This window comes from Puma concolor, chromosome A3 (genome assembly GCF_028749965.1).
Source record: "Puma concolor isolate L17-30 chromosome A3, mPumCon1.1.hap2, whole genome shotgun sequence".
Classification (NCBI taxonomy): domain Eukaryota; kingdom Metazoa; phylum Chordata; class Mammalia; order Carnivora; family Felidae; genus Puma; species Puma concolor.
In genome coordinates, this window is record NC_141669.1 from 95,678,862 (window position 1) to 95,697,593 (window position 18,732).

Consider the following 18,732-nt stretch of genomic DNA (forward strand, 5'->3'; position numbering starts at 1 on the left):
GTGTTTTCAAGGTATTCTGAGTCTCTTTATGATGAGGAATGTTTTCTTTTTGTCTTTCCTCATGAATAGCAGTTTAGCTAGGTATAATAATTTCAGGTAGCTCTTTCTTCCAGTTAGGAACGTGCAAGTAAAAACTTTTTTAGAACTTCCAGTATGAATATCTTCAACATGCTTAAAGTAATAAAAGACAAGCTTGAAAATATTTCTGGGGAATAAGAAATTGTAACAGATGACTAAGCAGATATGAATAAGAAGATAGAATTCTAAAAATGAAAAAAAAAATGTAATAATTGAAATAGCAAAGGAGAACCTCAAATTGGGGTAAGCTTAATAGTTGACTAGGTACAGTTTAGGACAGAATAAATGGGATGACAGATCTGAAGAAATAATCCTGAATGTTCCTCAGAGAGATAAAGATGAAAAATATGAGAGGTTGAAACATGGAGAATACAGCAAGAACTTAGGAAGCATGTATTCCACTCTCCTCTGTCATTATTTTTTTTTGTCTACTGTTCTGCAAGTTACTGAGAATATCCTATTCTGACTGTGGATTGGTCTATTTTCTTCTTCAAAGTCGGTCAGTATTAGCTATGTATATATATTTGAGGCAAAATTATTAGTCTCAGTACAAATGTTGTATATTCCTTTGAATTGAATCTTTCATCTATAAGAATTTTTTCTCTTGATTTCTAATAATGCTTTCTTTTTCCTCAGAGTCAATCTCACCTATTCTTTTCTTTTTAATTTTTTAATGTTTATTTTTGAGAGAAAGAGAGCACAAGCAGGGGAGGGGCAGAGAGAAAGGGAGACATAGAATCTGAAGCAGGCTCCAGGCTCTGAGCCATCAGCATAGAGCCTGATGTGGGGCTCAAACCCACGAGCTGAGAGATCATGACCTGAGCTGAAGTCAGACACTTAACAAACTGAGCCACCCCAGTGCCCCAATCTTGCCTATTCTTTTTTTTTTTTTTTAATTTTTTAATGTTTATTTATTTTTGAGAGATAGAGATACAGAGTGTGAGCAGGGTAGGGGCAGAGAGAGAGACATACGCAGAATCTGAAGCAGGCTCCAGGCTCTGAGCTCTCAGCACAGAGCCTGACGCGGGATTCGAACTCACGAGCGGTAAGATCATGACCTGAGCTGAAGTTGGACGCTCAACCAACTGAGCCACCCAGGCACCCTGCCTATTCTGAATAAAGCTCTACCAGTTTGCTTTTGGTTAGTGTAGCATGGTATATCTTTCTGACTTTGTACTTTCAACTACCCCAAATCCAAATGTTTTGAATGTCCTCTTATAAATGGTGTATAGTCATTTTAATAGCTTTTAAAATCAAACTGTATCATTTCTGTCTTTAAGATTTTTTCTTAATGTTTATTTTTGAGAGAGAGAGTGAGTGAGAGGGGAAGGGCAGACAGAGAGGGAAACACAGAATCTGAGGCAGGCTTCACGCTCTGAGCTGTCAGCATAGAGCCCAACATGGGTCTCGAATTCATGGACTGTGAGATCATGATCTGAGTCGAAGTCAGATGCTTAACCAACTGAGCCACCCAGGTGGCCCACATTTCTGTCTTTTAATTGGAGCATTATTCCCTTTATATTTGACATAACAACTGTTGTAATTGTGTTTAAGTTTACTGTTTTACTTTCTGCTTTCTAGTTGTGTTGAAGTCTCTCAGGCTGGTTGTTTTAGCATCCCATTTTTCTACTCTTGTTGGTATTTTTATACTCATTTGTAATATTTTAATTATTCACATCCCTAATTTAAGGTAGTTTCAACTTTTACCCCATAAGTATGTACTCTAGTTCCATTTACTCCTTTCCAGTTCATATGCCCCTGCTATGTACAGATCTGCTTCAACTCATGATGCGATTATGTCCTGATAAGTCCATCATAAGCTGAAAATATCTTAAGTCACAAATGCATTTAATACTCCTAACCTACCAAACATCATAGCTTAGTCTTGCCTACCTTAAACATGCTCAGAATACTTACCTTAGCCTACAGTCGGGCAAAGCCATCTAACACAAAGCCTAGCTTATAACAAAATGTTAAATATTTTGTACTTTATTGGATACCATACTGGGAGTGGAAAACAAAGGTTATATAGAGGGTTTAAGTGTATCAGTTGTTTACCCTATTATTATTTTGTCCAGTTTTATTCTTTTTGTTCACATATACTAATATGTACATTGCATTCATTTAGATTCATCCAAATAATTACCCTTTTACATTTTATCTCTTTACTAATTTCTGGCCCAAGATTATTTTCTTTCTGCCTAAAGAATAACTTTTAAGGAGTGCCTGGGTAGCTCAGTTGGTTAAGCATCCAACTTCAGCTTAGGTCATGATCTCATGTCTCATGAGTTCAAGCCCCACATCAGGCTCTATGCTGACAGGTCAGAGCCTGAAGCCTGCCTCAGATTCTGTGTCTCCCTCTCTGTCTGCCCCTCCCCTGCTCTCTCTCTTTCTCAAAAATAAATAAACATTAAAAAAAAAATTTAAAGAATAATAACTTTTAAGTTAGGTCTCCTGGTAAAAGTTTTTCTCATTTTCTTATCTGAAAATTTGTTTTGCTTTCATTTTAGAAGTACATGTTTTCTGGATACTGAATTCTATGTTGGCAGCTATTTCCTCTCTGCACGTTGGATATTTGTTCCATTGTTTCTTTGAAAAGCCATGCTAGGTCATGTGGTTGCTCCTTTAAAGGAGATGTTCATTTTTTCCTCTGGCGGCTTTTAAGATTTTCTGATTGTTCTTGATTTTCAGCTGTTTTACTGTAATATGCTCTGTATTACCCTGCTTTTGTTTTTGGGTTTTTTTTTTTTTTTTTTGACTCTTGAATCTGTGGATATCTCTTACAAATTTCAGTAAAATTCTCAGCCATTCTTTCCTCAATATTATTTCTGCCCCCTTTTGCCAGTCTTTCCTTCTGCATCAGCAGCCATGCATAGGATAACTTTTTCATTGTGTTCTCTCTCTTCCCTTGCCTTCTGAGTTAGCCATCTTTTGTCTCGCTGTGTTTCATTTTGGTTTCCTTCTGTTTTTTTATCCAGTTTTCAGCCATGTCCATTCTGTTGTCAACCCATATAGACTGAGTTTTAAATTTTGGTTATTTTGTTTTTCAATTACATTCACACTTCTTTTTGAAACTTTCTTTATCCTGATCTCCTATGTGTTTATTATTTTCTTTATATTAAATATAATTTATTGTCAAATTGGTTTCCATACAACACCCAGTGCTCATCCCAACAGGTGAAGTATTGTTTGTTTTTTTATTGTGGTTTTGTTAATATAGGCTTCTTTTCTCATATTTTGGATTTTTTAATTAATAAGCTACATATCATATTAACCATACTGCACAAATAATTTGGGTTTTACTATGATTTTACTTTCTTTTTTTAAATGTTTTTATTTGAGAAAGAGAGAGAGAGAGAGCATGAGTGGGGGACAGGGGCAGAAAGAGGGAGAGAGAGAATCTTAAGCAGGCTCTGTGCTTAACACAGAGCCCAATGTGGGGCTTGATCCCATGGCCCTGGGATCATAACCTGAACTGAAATCAAGAGTCACAGTCAACTGACTGAGCCACTCAGGCACCCCTGATTTTATTTTTCACCAAAGAAAATTTCTGTTTGCTTCTTGGGAAGAGAGTAACATAGTATACCTTGATTTTGGATTTGGGTTATGTAGTTGTCTACATTTGTCAAAACTCATCACGTGGTCCACTTAAGATTCGTGCTTTTTGTTATTTACAAATTTTACTTAAAGTACCGTAAACAAAATTTTTTCTTTTCAAGTTTTTACTTAAATTCAGTTAGTTAACATATATGGTAAAATTGGTTTCAGGCATAGAATTTAGTGATTCATCACTTACGTGTAACACCCAGTGCTAATCACAAGTTCCCTCCTTAATACCCATAACCCATTTAGCCCACCTCAACCTTCAGTTTGTTCTCTCTAGTTAAGAGTCTCTTATGGTGTGCTTCCCTCTCTTTCTCTTTTTTCCTTCCTCTATATTCATCTGTTTTGTTTCTTAAATTCCACATATAAGTGAAATCATATAGTATTTGTCTTTCTTGGGCTGATTCATTTTGCTTAGTGTAATACACTCTAGCTCCATCCACATCGATACTAATGGCAAGATTTCATTCTTTTTGATGGCTGAATAATATTCCAGTATGTGTGTGTAGGTACATACGTATGTGTGTATGTATATATACACACACACATATGTACCATATCTTCTTTATGTATATATACCACATTCATTAGTTGATGTACTTTTGGGCTCTTTCCATAGTTTGGCTATTGTTGATAATGCTGCTATAAACATCAGGGTGCATGTGCCCTTTCAAATCTGTATTTTTGTATCTTTTAGGTAAACACCTAGTAGTGCAGTTTCTGGGTCATAGGGTAGTTCTATTTTTAACTTTTTGAGGAACCCCCATTCTGTTTTCCAGAATGGCTGCACCAGTTTGCATTCCCACCAACAGTGTAACATCTGTTGTTTTCCTGTGTTGTTAATTATAGCCATTCTGACAGGTGTGAGTTGGTATCTCATCATGGTTTTGATTTGTATTTCCCTGATGATGAGTGATGTTGAACATCTTTTCATGTGTCTGATAGCCATCTTTATGTCTTCTTTGAAAAAATGTCCAGTTTTCCCAACACCATTTGTTGAAGAGACTGTCTTTTTTCCATTGGATATTCATTTCCTGCTTTGTTGAAGATTAGTTGGCCTTATGGTTGTGGGTCCATTTCTGAGTTTTCTATTCTGTTCCATTGATCTTTGTGTCTGTTTTTGTGCCAGTACCAAACTGTCTTGATGACTACAGCTTTTTAATATAGCTTAAAGTCTGGAAGTGTGGTACCTCCAGCTTCGCTTTTCTTTTTCAAGGTTGTTTTGACTATTTGGGATCTTTTGTGGCTCCATACAAATTTTAAGATTGTTTTTTTTAGCTCTGTGAAAAATGCCAGTGGTGTTTTATAGGGATTGCATTAAATGTGTAGATTGCATTGGATAGTTCTATTTGAACGGTATTTGTTCTTCAAGTCATGAGCATGGAATACTTTTCCATTTCTTCGTGTCCTCTTCAATTTCCTTCGTAAGTGTTCTATAGTTTTCAGAGTACAGATCTTTTACCTCTTTGGTTAGGTTTACTCCTAGATATCTTGTTGTTTTTGGTGCAGTTGTAAATGGGATTGATTCCTTGATTTCTCTTTTTGCTGCTTCATTATTGGCATATAGAAATGCAACAGATTTCTGTACGCTGATTTAATATCCTGTGACTTTGCAGAATTCATGTATAAGTTCTAGCAATTTTTTGGTGGAGTCTTTCGGATTTTCTACATAGAGTATCATGTCATGTGTTAATAGTGAAAGTTTGACTTCTTCCTTGCCAATTTGGATGCCTTTTATTTCTTTGTGTTGTCCTATTGCTGAGCCTAGGACTTCCAGTACTATGTTAAATAATAATGGTGATAGTGGACATTATTTATTTCTACTTTAATCTTTATTATTTCCCTTCTTCCACTGGCTTTAGGTTTTATTTTCTGTTCTTTTTTCTAGCTTATTTAGGTGTAAGGTTAGGTTGTATATTTGAGACTTTTCTTGCTTCTTGAGGTAGGCCTGTATTACAATAGACTTCCCTCTTAGGACTGCCTTTGCTGCATCCCAAAGGTTTTGGACTGTTGGGTTTTCATTTTCATTAGCTACCATGTGTTTTTTAAAATTTCTTCTTTAATGTCCTGGTTAACCTGTTCATTCTTTAGTAGGATGTTCTTTAACCTCCATGTATTTGTATTCTTTTCACATTTTTTCTTGTGGTTGACTTCAAGTTTCATAGTGTTGTGATCTGAAAATAAGTATGGTGTGATCTCAATCTTTTTGTACTTGTTGAGGGCTGGTATGTGACCCAGTATGTGATCTATTCTGGAGAATGTTCCATATGAACTTAAAAAAAATCTGTATTCTGCTGCTTTAGCATGAAATGTTCTGTATATATCTGTTAAGTCCATCTGGTCCAATGTGTCATTCAAAGCTATTATTTCCTTGTTGGTTTTCTGCTTAGATGACCTGTCCATTGCTCTAAGTAGGATGTTAAAGTCCCCTACTTTTATTATATTATTATCAATGAGTTTATTTATGTTTGTTATTAATTGATATGTATTTGGGCACTTCCAAGTTGGGGACATGAGATTTACAATTGTTAGATATTCTCATTGAGTAGACACCATAATTATGATATAGTGCCCTTCTTCAACTCTTGTTACAGCCTTTGGTTTAAAATCTAGTTTTTCTGGAGGCACCTGGGTGGCTCAGTTGGTTAAGCGTCCAACTTTGGCTCAGGTCATGATCTCATGGTTTGTGAGTTCCAGCCCCACGTCCGGCTCTGTGCTGACAGCTCAGAGTCTGGAGCCTGCCTCGGATTCTGTGTCTCGTTCTGTCTCTGTCCACCCCCCCCCCCCCGCCCCCGCCTTGCGCTCTGTCTCTCTTTGTCTTTCAAAAATAAATAAATATAAAATCTAGTTTTTCTGATATGAGTATGGCTATGCTGGCTTTCTTTTGATGCCCTTTAGCATAATAGATGGTTTTCCATTCCCTCACTTTCAATCTGCCAGGTGTCTTTAGGTCTAAAATGAGTCTCTTATAGGCAGCATATAGATCTTGTTTTTTGTCCATTCTGATATCCTATATCTTTTAATTGGAGCATTTATTCCATTTACCTGTAAAGTGATTATTGACAGATATGAATTTGGTGCCATTGTTTTATGTGTAAAGTTGGTGTGTGTGGTGATATTCTCTGTTCCTTTCAAGACTTTGTTGCTTTTGGCCTTTCTTTCTCACTCAAAGAGTACCCTTTATATTTCTTGTAAGGCTGGTTTAGTGGTCACAAACTCCTTTATTGTTTGTTTGGCTGGGAAACTCTTTATCTCTCCTTCTATTCTGAATGACAGCTTTGCTGGCTAAAGTATTCTTGGCTGTATATCTTTCCTATTCAACATATTCAATATATCATGCCACTCCCTTCTGGCCTGCCAAGTTTCTGTGGAGAGATCTGCTTTGAACCTGGTTTTTCTTCCCTTGTAGGTTAAGGACTTTTTTCCCTTGCTGATTTTCAGGATTCTTTCCTCATCTGTGTATTTTGTAAATTTTACCGCAATACGTCTTGGTGTTGGCCAGCTTTTGTTGATTTTGGTGGGAGTTCTTTGTGTCTCGTGGATTTCAGTATCTGTTTCCTTCCCCAGATTAGGGAAGTTTTCGACTATAATTTGCTCAAATAAACCTTCTGCCCCCTTTTCCCTCTGTTCTTCTTCTGGGACTCCTACGATATGAATGTTGATATGCTTTATGGAGTTGCTGAGTTCCCTAAATCTACATTTGTGGATCCACTACTTTTCTTTTCCTCTTATTTTCAGCTTTATTATTTTTCATAATTTTATCTTCTCAATCACTGATTTGTTCCTCTGCTTTGTCCATCTTGTCATTTCATCCAGTTGGTTTTGCATCTCACTTATACCATTTTTACTTCAGCCTGACTAGCTTTTAGTTGTTTTATCTCTGCAATAAGGGATTCTCTAGTGTCTTCTGTGCTTTTCTCAAGCCCACCTAGTATCCTTATAATTGTTTTAAAATCTGATTCAGACATATTACTTATATCTGCTTTGATTAAATCCCTGGCCATGACCTCTTGTTCTTTCCTTTGGGGTGATTGCCTCTGTTCATGTCATTTTGTCTAAGTCACTGTTCTTTTATGTATTAGGAAAGCCTGTTATATTCCTGCTACTGAGAGTAATGGCTATAATTAAGAAGGGGTTCTATACTTTCCAGGGCCTGGCATTTCAGGAAGTGTTTCACAGTGTGTACTCTATTGTGTTTTGTCTGCTCTTTCCCTCAGGTCAGTCCTTTGCAGAATTTTCTCCTTACCTGAAGTGTGAAGTTATTGGACCCTATTTAGTTTATGATGTTTAAGTAGGTGTGCTTTGGTCTGCTTGTTAAAATAAGCCTGATCCTGGAGCACTCTATGGTCAGTAGACTTCATGCATGCAAGGGGTTTTGCTGTTCTTCTGGGGGAGGTGCCTGCTGCACTGGTTGTCAGGCTAACTTGCCCTAGTAAAGATGCACCTGCAGGGCACAGTGGGGTGAAGCTTGGTGTAAGTGGCTCCAGCCTCCACGGGAGGTGCTGTGTTGCTTACTGAGGTTGGTCAGTGCTGGTGGGCAGGAGATGAAAATGGCATCACCCCACTCTCTTGTTCCTGAGCAGGTAGTTTGCACCTGCCGCTGTCCAGGAAGCCCTCATTGAAGAGCAAACCATCACCTGTCCTGTGTCCTTGGCTTCCATTAGATCGTGCCTTCACCCTGTCTGTGTCTGAGCTGTGTGCTGGCCAGGCAGCACAGTACCCCTGTGTTTTATCTCAGGCACCTGACTAGGTTTCAAAACTCCAAATTTTAGGTACATGGCATGGCACAGACCTATGCTTATCCTTTTGGGGAGCATCTCACCACACTGTGACTAGTGCTGATTAATCCCAGAAAAGCAGTTGCACAATCACGTGGTGGCTCAAAGCTGGCATCAGGGTTTGCTGTCCTTGGCTGGTGTCTCTGTTCCTATGCTAATGAACGGGGTAGCACATTGGTGCCTGCCAGCTCTTTTGTCCCTTGAGAGTCTTGCTGCCTCTCCCAAATGCACTCCAGTAAGGGAAACTGTCTCTCCCAGTGTGACCCAGGAGATCCTCAAAGCACACAGTTTGCTCCCAGGCCTCTGCCCTCCTTTCCCACAGGAGCATCACTATGCCTGACAGGCTTTGCCCAGCAGTGGTGCAGACTTCTAAAACTTCAGACTTAGAGCCCTGCTGTATGTAAAAACTTGCCACTAATAATCAGCTGCTCTGGTTTTCTTAGTCAATGGTGTTGGGGAAGTGTTTCTCTTGTGCAATCCCCTGGGCGCTGCTTTCTCTCTATCTCTTTCTCTCCTTTCAGAGATCAAGTTTCCCTCCCCTCTGCAGCACCATGATTCTTTTTTCCCTGGAATTAAGTTTCTGAAGCTCCTATTTTCCATGATGTGTTTTCTTTGCTCCCTCTGTTCTCTCAACATTCAGGTTGATTTCTTGGGTGTTCTGAATGATTTGATATTTATCTAGCTGTGTTTGAGGGATGAAGCAAGCATAGGGTTCCCCCTTCTGCTCCGCCATCTTAATCAAGGTCCCATAACAAATTTTGAACTCTAGTCAGCGATGTGCATGTTGAAATGTTTAGGGGTGAAATGAACTGATGTCTGCAGATTTCTTTGAAATTCATCAAAAATAAAATGTATTGAGGGGCGCCTGGGTGGCGCAGTCGGTTAAGCGTCCGACTTCAGCCAGGTCACGATCTCGCGGTCCGTGAGTTCGAGCCCCGCGTCAGGCTCTGGGCTGACAGCTCAGAGCCTGGAGGCTGTTTCCGATTCTGTGTCTCCCTCTCTCTCTGCCCCTCCCCCGTTCATGCTCTGTCTCTCTCTGTCCCAAAAATAAATAAACATTGAAAAAATAAATAAATAAAATGTATTGAAAGAAGGAAAGATAAGGGTAGTTAGACAGATGTGTGATAAACAAATCTAGCAAATGCTAATGGTAGAATCTAGGAGGTAGTATATGGGTATTCACTGTAAAACTATTTCAACATTTTTGTATGTGTGAAAATATTTGTAATAAAATTTTGGAACAAAATTGGAGTTAGACACCATTGTACTTTGTCATACTCTTCTTTGTCTTTGCTGATCTTTCTTTTTTAGAAAAAAAAAACTAATGTTTATTTATTCTTTTTTTTTTTTTTTTTTAATTTTTTTTTTCAACGTTTATTTATTTTTGGGACAGAGAGAGACAGAGCATGAACGGGGGAGGGGCAGAGAGAGAGGGAGACACAGAATCGGAAACAGGCTCCAGGCTCCGAGCCATCAGCCCAGAGCCTGACGCGGGGCTCGAACTCACGGACCGCGAGATCGTGACCTGGCTGAAGTCGGACGCTTAACCGACTACGCCACCCAGGCGCCCCTGTTTATTTATTCTTGAGAGAGAGACAGACAGACAGAGATTGGGGGCGGGGGCAGAGAGAGAGGGAGACACAGAATCCGTAGCACGCTCCAGGCTCTGAGCTGTCAGCATAGAGCCTGATGCAGGGCTGGAACTCACAGACCATGAGATCATGACCTGAGCCAAAGTCAGATGCTCAACCAATTGAGCCACCCAGGCACCCTGTCTTTGTTGATCTTTCTTGAGATACAAGTCAGAATATTTGTTACATTGATATGTTGCAGTCTTGTAACACAGATTCCTTTATTCTGGAATTTGATGTGACATAACCACCATCTATGGAAATTTGTATATTGCATAAACCTTTGTTACACTGTAATCTGACTGTAACTGCATCCTGTTTCGTGAACATTAAGGACAGTATTAAATCTCTGAACCTTGATATCAAAACCTAGAATCATTGCTAACTAACTTTGTAACCCTGAGAAAATATCTCAGGTGTTCGGGGTCTCATCTTAATGCCTCATCTATGGAATGAAAGTGTTTGTTGTAGTATTGAATACTTTTCCTTTGTGTTCACCCGTCAGACAGAAATATTACTTAGAGCAGATACTCAAAAGGAAATACGTTTTCCCTTTAGCTTTTTGTTTGTATTTTTGGAATCTTATATTAAATCAAAATTCTTAGTGCATATGTATATGGAGATTTGGTAATGTTACAAAGTCCACATAAGTGTGCACAAGGGGCTCTTGTTAACGTTGGTGTCTGTACTCAGTTGAACAATTGGCTCTTAATAAAGGAAGGTAGGGTGGGAGGGAGAGAGGAAGAAAAGAAAGAAGGAAGGGCAAGTCAAGGAAAGGGAAAAGACAAAAAAAGAAAAAAGAAAAGCTCTAAATTGGCAGCATTTGCCAACTTCTGTGTTGTAAATATTCCCTTTGTCACCAGCACAACATCCCTGAAGGTGGAGCTGGGAAGAGGGATGACACTTGGCTGCAGCTGGCTGCAGTAGTATGATGGCTGTCTTATAATCGGTTTTTGATTCATTGGGAAAGGTTCCCAGTTGTATAGTGTTTATATAGCCAAATAGCATATCTGTGTACGTATGCATGGTCGTTATTTTGTGAAAAACTTATTCAGAATACAGAAGTTAATTTTAAGTTGCATCATGTTTTTTTCTGGCCCAATTATGGAAATGCTTTTTTTCCTCAGACAAGTTTGGTATGCACAAAAATACCTGGCCCCGTAACTTTCAGAGGAAAATCTGAAATTGGTGCTGACTGGAAGTGTCTATTATGTGGCTCTATAGTGATCTGAGCTGGTGTGGAGTTAAAGAGAGTCTTCTTTTTTTCCTTTTAGGCATTCTTGTTGCCTTCCTGTGACATAGCTGTAACAAGGAAGGTAGTTCAAGTGTACCGAAAGTGGATACTCCAGGACAAACCTGTGTTCATGGAAGAACCAGATAAAAAAGACGTTGCCCAAGAAGATGCTGAGAAACTAGGATTTTTAGAGACTGACAGCAAAGAGGTAATATGTTATCACCAGTTATTTCAGCTGGGAATACACATATTATAGCAAAGTATACCTGGTCAGCCAAGGGGCCAGTCAGTAGGACACAGGCAGGTGGATCTCTTTTGTCATAGCTGATGCTCTCCAGTTGCCGAGTTCCCGGAGGACCCGTTTCAGTGAGGCTGCTGCTGTGCTCTGTTCAAGGTCATCTCCTAACCCTCAGGCTAAGTCCATGTGTATATCTCAGCTTCATTATTCGGTATTGCTCGGAGCTGTTTTATAAACCATCGTATTGTACAGGTTTCTGTATGAGACTGAAAATGTCACTGCCTAAGTATTGACGTGTTTAAATAAATAGCATTTGAGAAACTCAATTTAGAATGATTGGGCAGCCTTTTCTCGTGCAGTGGACTGTTCTACAGCAGTTAGGATGTTAACACACTTAAAAGGACTAACCCAATAATGAGTGTTGTCTCCTCCATAAATAAGTCTCACTACAGGGCTGGCTGCTGTCTTCAGAGTGGGTGCTGTGTGAATGGAACTTTTAGTCCTGGTTAGGTAACGCTAGTAGCTGGAGAAATCTAAAATGAAACAGTGGGACCTCTTCCTGACACACAAAAGAAACTTAATACCATATTTATATATCTGGCATGCTATTTTGAAATCTAGTCTGATAAATTATTTCTAAAAGTGGGTGTTGTAGCAATTAACAACAAACATTTAAAAATATTTGTGGCCAAAGGCATATCACTTTTAAATATCTATATTAATTCCATAGTTTTAATTTTTCAATATTGGTGAAATCATTTTAATAACTAGTCATGAGGCCAAAACAAATACATAGGCAAATGGAATTTATCACACATTTTAAAGGTCTGTGTTACAGGCTCATTCAGTCTGGACCTTTATTTATTCAGCATATACTAAATGCTAGGCACTGTTTTAGTTAGGTACTGGAGGTGGTGAACAAAATGGAAAAAATTTTGCCCTACTAAAACCTACATTCTCATGAATTTTAGTGAGTGTAAGGAATTAAATATGTGAACATGTACTTCTTCCCCCTCTGTTAACTGATTTTTATCTTCTGAAGACCTTGTCGGAAAGTTCCCGTCATAAGCGCTCTTCCAGTTGGGGACGCACATACTCCTTCTCGAGTGCAGTGAGCAGAGGCTGTGTGACAGAAGAGGAAGATAAGAACGTGAAAGCCGGGGCCCAGGCTATGCTGCAGGTATGCATCTGGCAGGAGACATAAAGGCCCCCAGTTGGAGTCCACTGAACATTTGTTTATTGCGATAGTGACATATAAAGTATGGTGATATATTTAGCCATCTGTCAGTAAACCACTCTCAAGTTCTCTGAGTTTTCTTCCTGATTTCTTACCTTCAGTTTGTACAGATCTTTCTCTAGTCAAAGGAGACCTACGAGTGGGTTGCGGTTTCTTCAGAGGGATTGTTATGGAGTGAAATGGCTGAGATCTCAATCTGAAAAAAATATTTTCTGAACACATATGGGTAGTTAGTGACCTGAACTCTAATTTGAAAGATAATCATGATGATTATATAATCTTAAAAGGAATATTCTTCTTAAAAATTGCCTGTTTATGAAGAATGATTTAAATTTTTTTTTTTTTTTTAACGTTTATTCATTTTTTTGGGACAGAGAGAGACAGAGCATGAACGGGGGAGGGGCAGAGAGAGAGGGAGACACAGAATCGGAAACAGTCTCCAGGCTCTGAGCCATCAGCCCAGAGCCCGACGCGGGGCTCGAACTCACGGACCGCGAGATCGTGACCTGGCTGAAGTCGGACGCTTAACCGACTGCGCCACCCAGGCGCCCCAAGAATGATTTAAAAAAATGCTCCAGTTTTTAGATATTTACCTGAATGAATATATAACTAATAGAACCAATAGAACCAATGCCATTTGGGAACATTGGAAAGAGAAACTTTGGCTGATCATTTAGTCTTATCCCAGGCCTCAGGATTTTATCTCAGAAATGGGGATGAGGAGATTACCTTTTGGGTCCATCTAGGGTAAAGATTGTTAGGAGTATAAGTGAAAACACAGAGTGCCTCTGTTTCCTCTGCTCCCTGGTGCCTCATCCTCCCCCCACCCCCCCATACTCACCTTTCTAGTTGTGTCCAGTTAGGCTTCCCACACAGAGGCCGGGCATGAGGTCTGGTGATGGCACGGGCATGGATTGTGTGTTGCCGGGTTTTTGCTGACACTGCTTCTGTCATCTGTCTCTTGATAGGATTTCTTATCATGATATCCTTTTTGCTTCAAATTCATTAGCAGTTTACTATAACTATTGAATTTTCTCATTTTTCAATGAAAATCAGCAAATAATTTTAAATTAACAAAAAAAAAAAAAAATCAAGATGATTTTACTTGAGTAGCTTCAAAGAGCTTTGGTGCCAGTCGGTAGTATAATCTGTGCCCGCCCTCCCCTTCCCCCCTCCGCCAGCAGAGAAGTACGTGTAGGAGTCCCTTCCCTGTGTCCCTTGTTAGCCCTTGTCCTCCAAGTAGGTTGCCATTTGCTGTCATTAGCCATTCCACTGCCAGTGTCTCCCTAGGTTCAGAAGAGTGTTAATTTGTTTTCTGAAAGGCTAGGTTACATCTACCTGGCTGAACCAAGCAACAAAAATTCCACTTGATTATAGCACAACAATTTTTAAAATGTTTAGTTTGGATTATAGTAGCTATTTTTGGTTTTGTGGTTTTTTTTTTTTTTTATAGTAGCTATTTTTGTTCTCTTTGTGTCCAACATTTTTGCTCCTTCACTTGCTTTGTTAGGAAAAAAACGGCCAAATGGCAGGTTTGATAAGATCATCTTCTTCTGCAGTTGCTGTTTACAAGTACAATTTGAACATATTATTTTTTTTTATTTTTTTAAGTTTATATATTTATTTTTGAGAGAGAGCATGAGCAGGGGAGGGGCAGAGAGAGAGGGAGAATGAGAACCCAAGCAGGCTCCATACTGTTGGCAAAGAGTCCAACGCAGGGCTCCATCTCATGAAAAGTGAGATCATGACCTGAGCTGAAACCGAGAGTTGGATGCTTAACCAACAGAGCCACCCAGGTGCCCCTTCTTTCTTTATTTTTACCTTAACCAATACTAACATGGTAGTAAGAAATATTCATGAACCTGGCATTTTGATCTTTTTTAAAAAATAAAATGAAAGAAGTGTATAACATATGAAGACTCCTCACTTTTACTTGGGAATATGCGAAGTTTCAAATTCAAATCGAGAAGCCAAATACATTGAGTTAAAAGGATCTGTCTTGCAATGGATCATCTATGATGTACTTCAAAAAAGACAGCCACTAAAATTACACTAAAACCACTATAGTTGGTTAGTCAGAAACTTCTTTGTTTTCCTTTTCCCCACTTGAGGGCTAGTAAATTATTTGCAATTGATGTTATCATCCATTATCAACTTTTATAGTGCTTATTTAGTAATCTTTCTAAAAAATTGGGTCATAACACCTTTCTAATCTTGCATAAGATAATCTTATAGGTTGTCAGCATTTTAGTTCACCCACTTGACTTTTGAGTGTGTTTATTTTAATCTCTCTAGTCAGTTTGTACATCCATTTTGAGATGTTGTGTTAATGAGTTTCATCTACAGGTGAGCCAGAGAAGTAGATCCTTTGAGTTTGTACTATTGAATACAAAGAAGACTTAAAAAGCATAGGATCTAGATAGATGGTGCACATCCATCTATCCAGTCATCACCAGACTAACAACTCAGAATCTCCTACATTGAGGGGTCACTGGTGTCATCTTTGTCAGCGGTAACACAGTGTTATTTTCCTGTAGTGCCCCAAGCAGTAACTTACTGCATAACAGCCTAGATACATGCTTCTCACAGTTTTCTACTGAAATACCACTGACAGAAGGGGACAATGAACTTGAATCCTAAAGGTCTGAGGCAGAGTATAGAGTGGTTGGCTGATTAAATTTTTTAAGACCTGTTTTTATTTTGAGAATTCACTTAGGTTTTATATCTTACTACCTATTAAGTTCTCATATTAAAAACATATGCACCGAGAAGCTATGCAGTGTCGATCACGTGGCTTTGGCCATTTCCTGGCTCCCTAGAGCCCCTGGAAGTCTGCACCTCTGTTGGATGCTGCTGGCCATGCTTACTGCCAGCAGAGTTCATGTTCTGGGAGGTCCAACAACAATCAGATGTTTTTCTCCAGCCACTGGCCAACCACTGCTCGGCTTCCTCTCCCCCTCCCCCACCTCCAAATGTCTCACCCAGAGGCAGTGAGCCTACCTTGTCTTTTCCCCCTTTTCCCATGAAGGAATGTCAAAAAGAAGCCTTCAAAACCTTTTCCGATTCATACGTTTTCTAAAGTTGCAATGTTAATATGCATTAATAATTTTTTTCTAAGGAAAGGTCTTTCAGGGGTCTCAGTTGTTTAAGTGATTCTAAGAGAAGCATTTTAAAAAAATCTTCAGTATGTGTTGGTACCACTTGCCTTAATTGAAATAACTCAAAGGTGACTCATTGGTAGAGGAAAATTAATATCATTATCTTTAAGAAAAATTTGTTCAGATTCATATGTTTAATTACACTTTCTAATGTAAAATTTGTTGATTTCAAGGTATTTTTGACAAATGCTGCAAATGTCTTTTTGCTGGAACCATGTGCTGAGGTTCCCATGCTCTTGAAAGAACAAGTCGATGCCTGTAAAGCTGTTTTGATTATTTTTAGGCGTATGATAATGGAACTTACAATGAATAAAAAGACATGGTAAGTTTATTTCAAATTAATATTGTAAAACAGATGTTTTTGTTTTTCAAAATAATAATTAAAATGTTAAGACCTCCATTTATTAAATGGCTTTACAAAGTTGACAATAAGATGATAGTCTTTGGTTACAGTTTCTGTGAATTATGAAGAAGGTAAGTATCCAGTACTTTGATAGTTTATTTATTTCTATTATTGGTTTTAAAAATATTCCTGAATTAAAAGTAGTCATATTACTTAATAGTAGATTTTTCCATTTTAAGCTGTCATTAGACTGTTTTGTGGAGAAACAATATAACTGGTGTTTTATAAAAACATTTTTTGTAAGCCTAGGAAAGGTTGTTAATTGCTCTGAAATGTTGTTAACTTATTTTTATTGCTTCAAATTTGAAGTTTTAAACTCACTTTGGAAAAACAATTATTTTAAATGACAGCTTGTCAGAATGAGTAAATAAATAATGCAGTCAGAAATACAGTGGCGTCATGAAAATGTGCTTATGTGAAGTGTTTTCATTTTCATCCTTTGTTTTTGTTTGGTGTCTGTGTGTTTATAATGTCCCTAAAAGCATTGCCTGTTTTAAAAACAGTGCCTTAGGTTTTTCCCAGGCCCTTGTCCCACAGTGAATGTACCACCCCAGCTTAGGAGGGGGTTTCAGAGTCCCCTTTCTTCGTGTCTCTTAGTTCTGGTTGTAAAATGTCTCTCCGATCTGTCCTTTGCGTGTTCCTCCCCTCCAGCCCTGCCCAGGAGCAGCCTGGCTGTGGTCAGTGTCACTGTCAGTGACTTTTGGCTTCTGCGCTCAGTCCACGGAGGCCACTGCAGACCAGCACTGGTGCCCACTTCCCTCATGGAAATCCTCAGTGGGCCCTGTGACCAAGCCTGTCTGATGCTTTTTCTGGGTGGCCTTGAGTCAGTGCCAGGGGTACTTTGGAAAGGTCTGTGTGCAGTTGGTGGAAAGCATAGAAATGAGACAGGACTGAGCTGACAGGGGTCTCTAGGGCTGCAGAGTCCAGTCCTTTTCTTTCTCAGTGAGGGAAGGGTGGGCCTAGAGAAATCCCATCATGCAGAAGGTTCACTAATACAGAGACCATGGGAATCAAAATGATTATTTCAAGGCATAAATTCCAGTGTCCTCAAGAAGCAGTTGTTAGAGCTGGAAATACTACTGTATGACTTAAACAAAGTTAAATGCTGTGTCAGTAACATTGAGAGTAATGAGAAATGCTGGTATGCTGTCAACAGAACCATCTGCTCCTCGATAGCACAGTTACAGCAATAGTATTTTTGATGGCTTTTTTTCTTTGAAAACGATGAGTTCAGTATATCTTAGTACCAGTAGTATTTTGATTGTCTTGATAATTTTTTTTTGGTGGAAATTCTGAGATAAAGTTAAGCAATTCTTCTCTGATCTTTAATAATTCAGAAATTTTCAGGTTAAAGTGTTAAAAAAAAAACCCAATTTATAGAAATAGATGAAAATACCAAAAAATAATCAGTAGAACATAAAAAGAAGTGTGACCTGTTTCCCCAGCAGATTTCCTTATGTATTTTAGTGCCAGACAATGCCTGAATTCCCTTCCTCCCTTCTTTCATCCAGTAAATAACTACTAAGGTTCTGCTGTGAGGACGTAGGGCAAACTGAACAGTGTTCCTGCCCTTGTGAGGTTTCTGCCCTCAGACTGAGAGACATAATGAACAAAGAAGCAATTTCAGTGGTATTAAGCACTAAGAACAGTGAAGCTGGCCAAGGGGACGGAGTGCAGGGTGGGGGAGTGTTTTTCACCAGGTGCCTGGGAAGGCCTAAATGAGCAGTGCCCTGAGGGAAGGGAGGGATGAGCCACTGGGAGTTCTGAGGGAAGGGCTCCCTAAGGAAGGAACAGCAGGTTGAAAGTGTGGTGTCTTGTAGGCCAGTGTGGTGGAACAGAGAAAAGAGAGGGAGGGTGGGGGGGGGGTGTGATGGGGGCCAGCCACAGCCAGGTTGTGGGGCCTGGCAGACCACAGGAGGAACCCTGGCTACCCCTCTATGTATATAAGGGTACAACACAATCCAGTTTATGTTTCCAGAAGATTTCTCTGACTTCCTCTGGAGAAGAGAATGCGGTGGGGCACAAAATTTGTGGCCATAGCTGCTGGCAGCTTAGACTAGGGTTGTAGCCAGGGAAGTGCCAAGAAGTGGAAGTGACAGTGAGCAGCGTTGTGTGAATGGGTAACAGTACCACATGTGTGAGAAGATGGGGACGAAGTAAGTCCTAAAGAGCGCAGGAAACCCTATTTATTCTTCAGGGCAGGGACAGCGCACACGCATGATTTCACATGCTTCCAGGGAAGTTTTACACTCGTGGAGTTCTCCTTTGAGGAGGAGAGACCAAAAGTCAGTGTTTCACAAAATACAAAAAAAAAAAAAACAACAAAAAAACCCAAACTGAAAACTGTCAAAACTGTTAGGAAATGTTTTTTC

The 18,732-nt window shown here is 39.2% G+C and overlaps 1 protein-coding gene across 7 annotated transcripts in view; it reads left to right on the forward strand.

The window, feature by feature from the left end:
- RALGAPA2 (Ral GTPase activating protein catalytic subunit alpha 2) overlaps positions 1–18,732 on the forward strand; it is a 328,194-nt gene that overhangs the window by 93,217 nt on the left and 216,245 nt on the right. For all 7 annotated transcript variants that reach the window (XM_086701570.1, XM_086701563.1, XM_086701564.1 and 4 more), the window contains exons 11-13: positions 11,365–11,532; positions 12,605–12,742; positions 16,131–16,279. In XM_086701570.1, coding sequence (XP_086557696.1) covers positions 11,365–11,532; positions 12,605–12,742; positions 16,131–16,279 — 455 coding nt within the window. The remainder of the gene's footprint in view (positions 1–11,364; positions 11,533–12,604; positions 12,743–16,130; positions 16,280–18,732) is intronic.